The sequence below is a fragment of the Lepisma saccharinum genome, chromosome 10 (assembly GCF_977018435.1).
Source record: "Lepisma saccharinum chromosome 10, izLepSacc3.1, whole genome shotgun sequence".
Classification (NCBI taxonomy): Eukaryota; Metazoa; Arthropoda; class Insecta; order Zygentoma; family Lepismatidae; genus Lepisma; species Lepisma saccharinum.
In genome coordinates this window covers 80,513,482-80,526,298 of record NC_139238.1, presented here as the reverse complement: position 1 = coordinate 80,526,298, position 12,817 = coordinate 80,513,482, and the positions used below count along the sequence as shown (strand labels likewise).

Sequence of the window (12,817 nt, the reverse complement as noted above, 5' to 3'; positions counted from 1 at the left end):
AAATAAAAACCCGTAAATTAATCTCAGTACAATATTCTTTCATAAGCTTCACATCCATATTTATTCAATATAAAGCATTGCAGTTACCTGAACAGCATCTATCATAGCTTGTGGCAAGTATTCATCTATTGCTCCCATGTCTTTGGAAAATCTGTTCAAGATTCGACCTATTAATGAAACAAAAATCAAAATATTAACTGCTATCAAAATGTTCATGTATAAATCATTACTATTACAGTGTCAATCCCCAAACTGAAGGACAAATTAATTCTGGTTGGATGTAGTTCTCTTATATAGTTGTTACACTATGTTGTTTGTAAAGCACTTATGTAATGTCATGAAATTAATTACACAGTTATAAGTCGTATCCCGATTTTACGTTCCCAGATTTTACATTTTTCCGCATTATACATAAAATCTTGAAGGTCCCAATAGAGCAAAATGCTATAAAATTATCCTCAATTTTACATTTTCCCGTATTTTAAGTTTTATCAGCTTCGTTCCCTGAAAAATGTAAAAGTCAAGGTTTAACTGTATTTTGATAATCGCATGGCAAGAAAACACAAACTGAACAATGAGAAAAGGCCTTGCCATAGGTAATCCCATATCAGCCTGAGGTATAGTAGGCTCGGATAAACTAGATTCTCTACAGACAGAAAAAAAAATCAGTTACAAGCTTGTGGGAGTGAGGGAGAAACAGTGTGTGAAATAGTGTTGGAGAAAGCATGCATAATTTTTCTCTCACACAGCTATAAATAATTTTATATCCCTCCCTTTACAAAAATCTTTAGCATACTACTATGTAAAATATCCCAATAAAAGAAATTTCAAAATTGGGTACTTGAGGGGTTCAGAGCACAAGTGGTGTTAACTACACTTGTCATGGAAATTTGGTTACATGCATAACTTAGAATTGTGAAGTATATCAGTGCTAGAAGTAAGTATCTCCTAAGTTTCAAATTCTTGCTCATAGAGGCACCACTGTGTTTTTGCTCCAACAGCTAAACGTAGTACTAAGTTATCTAAATGTGTGTTTCTCTCAAAAATGTCTTGAATGGAGTTATGCCAATTGCACTCTGAAGCCCTCTTTATTCTTTTACAATATTAGTGCATACCTGATGGATTTGTATCAAAGAACCTCATCCGTGCTCTTGTAATACTGTAGAACATGTTGTCATGGAGTCCCATTGATGCCCTCATGCAGACAATGAAGAAAAACAATGACCTTACCAAAGCGATAATCGTAGTGAATGCTACAAGCCCTACATACAGGAACATAGAAAAATCTCTATCATATATTATCTCAGTGTCAGTGGAATTATATTGATGGCATGTAATTGTGATTGATCTTGATGCCATTTCTTCATTGGGTACGCAAGTTGTTCGTATCTGCTCTTGATTTGTCCTAGAAAGAGAAGTCAGTAATATTCTAGTTTTTGTTCCAATGTAACAGAATAACTTACAGAGTCATGCATACAAGTGTCAGTAATACTGTCACATATTTGTGGTGAATAAAATATCAAGATTTCGGTACATTTTGGGATCAAAACTGGTACATAAAGTGACATTTTGGTGTTAAAATGGTGAATATAATCCAAAATTGATTGAAAAACCATACGTCTTATACAAAATAACATTGCCCATCTTTTATACCAGCCAATACGGTACTTACTTTATTTAAAAAAAATATGAGTTCTTAGATACATACCAGAAGGACATCCAATAGTCCGTTCCGCTGCATGCCAACTGTGCTAAGACAAAGAGGAGGAACAAAGTGAATGTGACACAGCAGTTGCCACCAGCTCTGAAATATCCTTTGTAAACCTCCAGACCAACAGAGCCTTGTGATCGGGTTTCCTCTATTTCCACCGGCTTCTCCAGGTCATCCTCCTCTTGCTGAGTTTTTCCCTGGCTCTGAAAATGTCATGAGAGTCATCATAATGATGTATAATCTCAGAAAATCGTATGCATAAAGATTAATCGTTCAATAATTTTGATAAAATTTCAATGGTTCATAACCTTACTGTTCTCATACACAGATGTCCTATGTCGATATTTCAGCGTAAAATAGAGTCTCCCCCAAGACTCAAATCCAAATCTCGGGCGTAACAGGCCATTGCTCTATAAACTGAGGTACCAGGGCAGCCCTGGTTTTCCCTGTTCTTTCTGTTTCCATTTTACCTGTGTAGAAATGTCTCCATCAGTAATACTGCAAAGGGATTTGTGGTCTTTGAAACACTTGATGCAATGGTGCCTAGATGTAAATTGTAAATTACCATAGTCTTTGGTTGGTTGAGTTTGCTGTAAGTCCACTTTATGCACAGAAAGGCTAATTCAGACTGGACCTGCAATTTATAGTGTGATCCAAAATACTGTTCAATGTGCCTCCACCTATTATCGAACCTGGGATCCTTTGATTACAAGGCCATGAAATTACTACTATGCCATCAGGGAAGTCTTACTGATTGACACACACCCAGGAGATGTACTACAAAGAAATTTCAGTGACAAAAACTACTGAGCCCGTCCTGGTTTACCTGTATGAACCCCTGTGTGTGTGAAAAACAGTATGGTAATTTACATCTCTACACTGGAAAAAACTAGGCACCATTGATGTCATTGAAATTTCTATGTGATGCTGTCCAATACTCATGGAACAGAGGGTACAGGCAGTTCCCTTCTACTTATCGCCCTTTTTAGCTATTTAAATTATCTATAATAACATAATAAGAACACTTCTTTCTTCCGAAATCAACACGCCAAAGAAAAACTTTCACCGTGACTAGACGTTTGTTTACTTCTTCACCTACCCTCTGCTGCCTGATGCCAAGTATTTCCGAACACGCACGAAGGTAAATGATCCTCCTGCTGCCATCTCCCACCACGAAGGCTGAACTCTCTAGCTGTTCCCTACGAGACATGGCGAATTCATTTTCCTTCGAATTTTTGCTATGTGCTAAAGTTTAATTGCATCATAGTGATAGTTTTGAATGTAGTAAGTCTATAGTTTCCTAATATCATTGCAAAATTGCGTCTGCCATTCGTAATGAACTGGAAAAATGTTCTGCAGTCTAATAAATTACTAAATGCCTTGGCTAAATGCTGCGATATAGCTTCCAAGGGAACAGCTCACGTCCACCTGTTCCACCAGCCCCAAGACGGATGCAGCAGCAGGACAAGAAAGTTAATATTGTGAGCGTAGGGTTGCAAATGTATGATCGACTGGCTGAAGACGAAAGCTTATATAGTTCATTGAACTTTACAGCAAAGACAGCAAACCAACACCTATCCTAACCGAATTAAAAACTAAAATGAAATAGTACACAAGACATTTTCAAAGAAGTTACTACAACTCTGTAAAATGATTAACTGGATACTCTTCCAGTGGCAAATTATTGTCGTCCTTGTTTGTTCCCGAGAAGGGAGTTTGGAACAGTTCGGGTTTTGTCACAATTTCTACAAATCTAGCGGACATCATGAAAAAAAAACTAAGCCATCTGATTAACATCATTGCATTGAGGACATTTGAATTACAAGAATGCTCAAATCTACAAAAAAAATGTCAACTTAATCTACAATAGAGAGATGAAACAGGTTTTGACAAAACATTTTTTTCTCTGATCACTCAAATTGCTTTTATTATTATTTCTTTGTTGCGCATCAACAATTTTGTTTTTAATGTTTTCTTTACATTATATCATATTTGCTTTAACATTGGTATTGTCATAATTTTAACGTGCTTCATGTATGTCACTTCTGACAATTTGTAACACGTGTATCGAATATTTATTTGGTTCATTTCAATGAGGGTTGAATTTTGCTTGGTCTACTGTATTACATATATTACGACAGGTATGAGAGGAGCAAGTGCAGGTCACCTGTTTCTCCTGCCTGATTTAGCACCGCACGCCCCTGCCAATACTGATATCATTGGTAGTGGCCCATACTGAAGCACTGGCAATAGTATTTATGCACATGCAATTGCAAAAAACTAAGAAACATTTTTTTATTTTTATTTGGTATGTAACTAGACTAAAGTCTCGGTGGTCTAGTTGGTAGGGTGTCTGACTGCCACGTGGAAGACCCAGGTTCAGTTCCCGGGTGGGTGATCTAAGGTTGGAATTTTTCCGGCCTTGTCTCCACATAAAGTGGCTCTGGAGCTCACCCAGTCTCAAATCACCTGGGGTGGGGGGTAAAGGCAGCCTGGGCGTGGTGCTGATCACGTCACCTCCAAAATGGCTGAGATCGAGAATGTGTGGGGCCCTACCACACATCCCCTAAATGTGCCTTCATGGTACGGTGCTATATATACAGGGAACTTTATCTTTATGTAACCAGAAAATTTCAATTTTTGAATAACAAACTATTTGATCTTTTCTCACAAAGCAACTAATGCATCTGTATCTACCAATCTACTATGGGATATATATACCTGTACAGAAAGTTGTCTTGTAGCAGCTGTAGCTTTAGTATTTTCAGTCTCTGTAGATTCCTCCCCTCCATTGGCCAACAGTTCAGCAAAATCCAAGCCACTTTGTATTAGCTCCTTGTACGTTCCTTGAGCTGCAATACACCCCTTCAAGGAAGAAATTTCTCAATTACATGTCAAATGTGAACTCAACTTGTAAACATTAAATTTAGTTTTTATTTGTCACACTGACATTTTTAGATTGTTACCTTCTAATTATGCAATATTCCAGAAATTTTATTAATTTTATGGTAAAATTTGTGACAAAAGAAATCTTCTTTGGAATGAACATCAAGACAACTACATAACCCAACCTCCATTATGGAATGGTTAACACAGCATGTTTTGATGCCAGAAGTTCTGGGTTTGAATCCTGGCCTGGACATGAGTGCTCTTTGTGAGTATCCCTTCATCAATTTCATCATATCATCAATCATTCTCATTGTCATGATTAACAATAAGTGGCAGAAACATGACGCTAAATAACAAATCAAATCAAGTAACTATATAAATGAATCTAAGAACATACAAGTGGGAGTGGATTGCTAATTGAACATTATCCACTGCCTAATGCTAATTACATGCTAATGTAGAGCCATTGTTACTAACATTCAGAGAATTATTAGTATGAAATTTCTGTTAAAAATTATCAATTTGTATTTGCTAAGCACCAAGATAAAAATTAAGGAATAAGAATTTATTTTATCGGGTTATAAAGCATGGATACTTCATTGAAATAGAAACTTCTATTTGTACAGAGCTTTCAACTAAAATTTGAGATTTTGTTTAATGAAATGTAATTTTTATATATATATACACACACACACACACATACACACACACACATTGTAAGTTCGGTAATTTTTTATATGTACACAGAAATTTAGTATTTTTCTATACACACACATTGAAATTCGGTTTTATGTTTTTCAGGGAACCAAGGTGTTAAAATTTAAAATGCGGGAAAATTTTAATTTTTTTCTATTTAAACCAAGATGATTAACTGTATGATGTCAGAACATAAAAGCAGAGTTCCACTACTAATTTTTAGCCTAAAGCATAGCAAGTTCTTGTCATGAAAAATTGATCTTTTATTCTTAACAAAATATGTGTGTGTGTGTGTACTGATATAATATGGATTAATCTGCCCCATTATAAATTTACAGATTTTCATTTTCACCTCCTATGTACTTACATTGTCAAGAATGACTATTTGGTCTACCTCCTTGAGGTACTGTAACTGGTGGGTGACCAGGATAACAGTCTTGTTCTTCAGATATGAAGTAACGCACTCCTCAAACAGCTGCTTCCCTACGTGTGTGTCCACAGCAGACAATGGGTCATCTAAAATGTATACATCTGCATCATGGTAGACTGCTCTGTAATTGAAAACAATATTATGCTCTATAATTATATTTATCGAAGAGATAAGCCAAATTAATTATTATCTTTTAATTGGAAAGCATACCTCATGAGTGAGCTGGAATTGGGTGGTAAGGTTAAAAGTGATACAAGGGTCATTCAAGCCAAACTGGGACTTCCGATATTACAGAATAACATAATGCACCCAGATGTATAAGATAAGATTAATTTTATCCATGAATATATTTGCATATCATGCAGTGATATCGGACATGTCAGTTTGTTTGCAATATCAAAAACAATGCAGTATAATAAAACAATGAAATACAATTTATGGTTACAGTGAAATATAGTGAAATTATAATATGATGCCAATACAATACTGTGGAATATAATAAAATATGATTGAGTACAACATAATGTAATGAAATACTGCAATAAAAATGTTACCTTATACCAGTAATTGTACCATGTTTGGAGAATCTGATACACATCGAGATGCCTCAATATCAGTATAGTATGTTTTATGATACCTATTTTATTTTTAATAAGATCTGAATTAGCAAAAGTTGTGAAGAAAAAATACATACATACACACATACATATATATATTATTGCAGGCTTAGATATTCATCAATTGAGTAAAAGCAGTGTTTTTTTATGTGGTTTGGAAGGTTGTTATACAAGAGAGTCCCTCAGTACTTACATCCTTTTTCATACAAACTGTATTGTGTACAGGTACAGTAAGTTAGTTTTATTTCTTGTGTTGTAATTGTGTATGTCATTGTGGCACCTAAACAAATCGTAGAAGTTTGATTTTACATAGTAGAGCAGGTTAAAAATGTACAAGCATGGGAGTGGCAGAAAACCTAGATCCCTGAACAGCTTCTTACATGGTTCATTTGGTCTTGCCCCATCATGATTCGTATAACTTTCTTTTGTAAGATAAAGTTTTGCCTACTCTTGTGTGCATTACCCCAAAATATAATTACGTACGTTAACAAGGATTGAAATAAGCTGAAAAAAATTGTTTGGCTCCTTGTGTGATGAAAATTTACTGCTATAGTTTTATTGACGTTCAGTTTTATTTTGTTTGTTGAGAACCACTTATTGAGATCCTCTATTGTGTGACTAATGTTGGAAAGAAGTTCACTGTTTAAGCCAGTCATCACCATCCTTTACTTGTAAGAGACAAGTATCTACTGTTACTGCATCAAGCTCTAACATCACAAGGTGGCAGGCATGAGGTGATCCAATTTTCTTATGAATGAAGGCATAAAACTGAGTAAAATTCACAGAAGATCTCAAGCACAGTATGGTAATGGGACTCTTAGCCACAGCAAAACATTTGAATGGTGCAAGCAGTTCAAAGATGGCCATACATTAGGGCAATATAATCCTAGCTGAGGTGGCTTGGGCAATCTTTCTTGTGAATATTCAGTGAGAGGAATTCATGATTCTTGAAAATCGATGGACAACATGTTGCCAAATCATAGAATATGTACATCTTTCTGTAAGAAGTCCGAACACAATCACAAAATGGCCTGGTTTGATTACTAAAGGTGTTCTGTTGCTGCAAGGCAATGCATGCCCACATACTATTCACTGCGCAATTTGTGAACTACAGGAACATGGCAGCGAATTACTACAATCCTCCCTTATAATCTGAGGGGTTACATCAAGAAATAAATGTCCTTTATATGCTTCCAAATGGGTTCGTATTCTGAAAAATTAAAAGTCCTGGTTTAACTTGAACACCCCTTGTATAATTATGTCATTTTGTGATTGTTTCCTATGCATATGAACTGGGAATTATGTACAAAACTAACAAAAAATATTTCTTAGACAATGCTAATACCATAAATGCTTCTTGCTTTTTAATTTTCCTATGATTAGTTAATAATTCAAATTAATTGTTTCTATGCTATTTCTGAACTATATGCAGGCTTGGAAAATGATACAAATTAAAAATAGCTTCACTGCAGCTAAAACCAGTGTGGTATTTGAAAATTTTGTAGTGGAGGGAACATTCTAATAACTTCTTTGAAAGCTACTGAGTGAGTGTGTTGAGGGAGGGTGAATGAGTCAGAGTGTGTGATTATTGTGTGCGTTTTATCATTAGTTAATTGATTGAAACATATGTATGCATGTGTGTGTGGAGGGGGGGGTTTGTTCATATGCATTGCAATGAATATTGGTTTTGAGTGTATCCTCTCACCTCCACAAAGAAAAATTTCCATACTTGTATAAATTAAACTCAAATATATACCACTTTTAATGCCCATTATCTATTATATATGATGTAACCCCAATTATACATTCACAGATTTTACATTTTCCTGCTTTATATATTCAATCTTGATGGTTCCAATAGATCGAAAATAAATGTTCCCTCATTTTATATTTTCCCACATTTTAAAGTTTTTACTTTGGTTCCCTGAAAAACATAAAATTTGAGCTTCTAGCTTCATTTTAATACTTCAAAATTCATTAGATGAAAGGGATTATTGAGAATCTTCCATCTGGAGAAGAGATATGAGCTCATTTTTAGGAGGGTAGGGTAAATTTAATGCTAAATGCCCATACATTTGATCTTTCTGAAAAAAATTGTGAGAGGTCCTGTAAAAATAGGAGATGGGGAGGGGGGGAAAGTTGGGAGAGATGAACGATGAATGAATAGATTTAATTTACTTCACATTTCTGCCACTTCTGGCAAATTGAAAAGTTGAAAAAGGTGGTGATAAGATGTAAAAGATGAAGGTACAATCACAAACACATGTGGGCAGCACAAGTTCCATAGAGGATTATACTTGTCATGTATCTAGATGCCAGAGCCTTGTTAGCCTGCAAAATGCAGTCCCGGTAAACTGTGTGGAAGTGAGGTTGACATGTTGGTGTTTTCAGAAAGTGTCACCCCTTACACCCTGAGATATTTCAAATTTCACATAGAAAGTTGCAGAAATTAAATGTATTAACTGTACAATTTCAAGTGCATTTGATCCTGAAAATGTTATTAAAAACAATTAAATTGTTAAAATTAAGTATCTCAATTTTTGAAATTGTATGGAATGGTGTAACTTTATTCTATCTTGAGAGTCAAAAATCTAAACTTATATTTTGGATAAAAAATTAAATATTATACATAATTAAGTTAGAAGGTAGAAGGTATTTTACATATTGTTAGTTTATTTTAACTTTTTGATTTGTATTGTGTCCCACACACGACACCAAAAAAAAAAAATCATCTTTGTTGCATTTCCCTTTCAACTCCACTTGAATATTCAAAGGTCAATTACCTTCTCTATTTGTCTTAAATAATTTATTTTTCATAATTTGAATACTCACAGATGTTAAACTAAATTTCTTATTAAGTAAAGAGGCAGTGTTTTTTCTGTCCCACCCATGATACAAAATTGTTCACTTATAGCTATAAATCTGGGAAAGTATTTTAAGGGTAGTTATGTTTAATCAATAGTGTTTACTTTCATAACACTGGTCTACGTCCATTTTGCTGACTGGAGGCTGATGGTTGTTCTTTAGTAATTCGAGGGTGGTAAATCCAAAACCAAAATCTGTTTTTTTCTATCATGTCAGGTTTCGGAGAAAAATAGAAAATTATCTAATATTAGGGATGTATATTTAGAGCAATGAAACAACGTAGTCTGTAAAGAGCACATGGAGTATTATAATGAATATTATTTCAATCAGTTTTTCGAACATTGTTAACCCCAAAACAAAGGACAAATATTACTGACTTTGTAAGGAAAGCATATAGTGCATATTTCGGAATTAAATTTGGTGACCAAGATAAATGCTGGGCACTTCATAAAGTATGCAGGACCTGTGTAGACTAAAGGAAAGAAATATGTTAGCGTCTGGAACAACCTTCATGTATAGGAACAGAGAGAGATGTTCAAAGGGACGAATAACTTGTCTATTGTACAGATGTGAAGGGACTAAATGAAGCTATGGGATGTACGCATAATGCAGAAGAATGGAGGCTTTTTACTGATAGCTCGAAGAGGAGTTTGAAGTGTTTGTTGCTGCATAATGGCAATAAGTTAGCATCCATTCCTGTTGGCCACTCCCTACATTTGAAGGAAAGCTACGAAACAATGAAAGAACTGCTTCGAAAGATAAAGTATGCAAATGACAGTTGGCTTGTGTGCGGAGATCTCAAGGTCATTTCAATGATACTTGGTCAACAAGCAGGTTTCACGAAATATCCATGCTTTTTGTGTTTATGGGACAGTCGAGCAAGGAACGAACATTTGGTATGAAGACTGTGGCCTGCCAAGAAAAGCTTTGAAGTTGGGGTGAAAAACATGCAGAACAAGCCGCTTGTTGATCATAAGAAAGTGTTACTTCCTCCACTGCACATTAAGTTGGGATTAATGAAGCAGTATGTAAAAGCTCTGGATAAGAATGGGGCTTGCTTTGAATACATTTGCTCAAAATTTCCTGCATTGACGCACGAGAAAGTAAAAGCAGGTATTTTTGATGATCCTCAGATAAGGATGCTAATGAAAGATGAAGAATTCTTACAAACAATGAACCGCACAGAGAAAGATGCTTGGTGTGTCTTTTCTGATGTCAATACAAACTTTCTTGGAAACTTCAGGGTGCACAACTACGAGGTTCTAATTGAAAATTTGTTGGTGACGTTTCAAAAGTTAGGAGTAAATATGAGTGTCAAGCTTCACTTCCTACACAGCCACTTAGATGTATTTCCGTCCAATCTTGGTGCCGTAAGTGAAAAACAGGGCGAACGCTTCCACCAAGACATAAAAGAACATGGAGCACTGATATCAGGGGAGATGGAATGAAAACATGATGGCCGACTATTTCTGGTGCTTGCAGCGTGACGTTCCTGAGGCCACCTACTCCAGAAAATCAAAGAAACGAAAATTTTTGCCTAAGTAGGTATGCATGTTGTGCTATTCTGTGATGTATCTTAAGTTTAGCATAAGTACAGACATCAGGTGCTGACTGTATGTGCTCGTGAAACAAATTGATCAATTTGTCGGAATTGCCTAAACTTTTTGTCCATTAAGAACTCCCTATTGAGAAAATAGAAACGTATGTCTGCTAAACAACGTGATGTGATACTCTGCATGGACATCTGACTACGTTGCATTCTCTTTGCAAGTGCTGTAGGAATGTAACCGGATATAATTTTCTGAAAATTTTGAAATGTGACTTGTGAAACAATGCAACTTAATACCTGTTATCAGCTATGCTACCTATGTATAGTCCTACAATTTCATTATGTGCAGATATCTATATGGAAAATTGTTGGAGTTTAGCCCAGTATTATAATATTGTGAAAATTTTCAAATGTGATTTGTGAAAAATTGTGACGTGATACACTTTTTCTGACTACATATTTGGAATCAGCGACCTCAAATTATATAGAATCAGTTAAAATATCTAAGTCAGCAGAAAAAAAATCATATGTAGACCAGTGTAATTCATTGGACAGAAACACTAAGAAAAATGTTGCTTAACTATCAGTAGAATAGTTACTTAAATGTCAAAAATGTAGTATGGGCATCCCACCTGTGACAATGGAATACCCCACATGTATTGGCTACACTTGTGATTCAAGTAATTCAAAATTTATCAGATAGTTATTAAAATATATTCCACCTAGCCAAGTTAACTCTGGCTCTTTGGCCTCCACTCAGAGACACTCCTCGCTCTCCAACTATCGTCAGATCTCTGTATGGCAATTGCTTGAAGTCCTTCTTTAATGCACATACTTTCACCACTTCATTGTATTTCTCTCTATCGTAGGGTTCACCAAACAAAATGTTCTGCTGCACGGAAGCTGCAAAGAGCCACGGTTCTTGCGATGCATAGGAGAGTCTGCCGTTGACCTCAATTGAACCGCCGGAGAGGGGAAGCTCACCAAGTACAGCATGAAGTAAGCTCGTCTGCGAAACAAGATTCATAATTTTAAAAGTTGTTAGCAAAAGCATTAAATAATGAAAACATAAAAGGACAAACAAAACATTAGAATGCTGACCAAGGCAAACTTTTATAGTATAAATATATACATAAAACTAACGTTTCCACCCTCTAACAGGGTCTTCTTCAGACGAATAATCGCAATAAATTCATTATTCTATTGAGAATTTATTGCGAATATTCATCTGAAGAAGACCCTGTTAAAGGGTGGAAACGTTACGTTTTTATGTATATTTTTTATACTGTAATGCAAACTTATTGATGCGTCAGGATCAAACCAGAGACCCTGAATCTTCTCTTGGGTGGTGTAGATATTCATAATTCATTTTCCAGATGGTTATCACTCGCTTAGCCTAAGTATGATGTGCAAAAGGTCGCACTGTAGAAGAATGTCAAGAATTGACAAGTACCATAAATGGGTTTGATACTCTCCATGACTGAACCGAGGAAAAGGATCTTACTTGCCTCCAGTCTGGATGAAAGTTATTTCCACAGATCGTCCTCTCAATCACTTCAATTGTCACAGTCACATGTCTGATTCCCTGTCAGAATTCACTCTCCTCACACCCTTGCACCCTTCATCCCCGATCCCATCACAAACCCGTTCACCGCCAACTGACCTCTCTCCATTCCACAGCAGTCTCCCCAGTCAATGACCTAACATTTGAGTAATTTCTTATTAAGCATTCCTTTCTGTGCTTCCTGCTATGTTAAGGATAATAGCAGACTTGTCACTTTTACCCAACGCCTTGGGTACGATACGATACTATAAAAATTTCCCTTGGTCAGCATTTTAATGTTTTATTAACAGGGAAACAAGGCTTAATAGTATTAACAAAAGGACAAAGTTATAAGTTCAACAGCATTGATATCAAACAGGTATTCTCAGGTGATTATCTGGGTTAGATCAAGTTTGTGCCCAGTGTTCTAACAACTGACCAGTGTTTGGAAGTAACTACTTACTTGTAACACAGTTACGAGCAAGTTACTTTTTTGACAAACTGCAACTGTAACTAG

The 12,817-nt window shown here is 35.7% G+C and overlaps 1 protein-coding gene across 3 annotated transcripts in view; it reads right to left on the bottom strand.

The window, feature by feature from the left end:
- Window positions 1-12,817, bottom strand: part of LOC145993980 (putative multidrug resistance-associated protein lethal(2)03659) — a 170,988-nt gene that overhangs the window by 32,872 nt on the left and 125,299 nt on the right. For all 3 annotated transcript variants that reach the window (XM_083130008.1, XM_083130007.1, XM_083130009.1), the window contains exons 11-16: window positions 11,480-11,766; window positions 5,664-5,847; window positions 4,433-4,576; window positions 1,709-1,914; window positions 1,116-1,405; window positions 88-167 (exon numbers count right to left, since the gene is read on the bottom strand). In XM_083130008.1, the coding sequence (XP_082986134.1) occupies window positions 88-167; window positions 1,116-1,405; window positions 1,709-1,914; window positions 4,433-4,576; window positions 5,664-5,847; window positions 11,480-11,766 (1,191 nt within the window). The remainder of the gene's footprint in view (window positions 1-87; window positions 168-1,115; window positions 1,406-1,708; window positions 1,915-4,432; window positions 4,577-5,663; window positions 5,848-11,479; window positions 11,767-12,817) is intronic.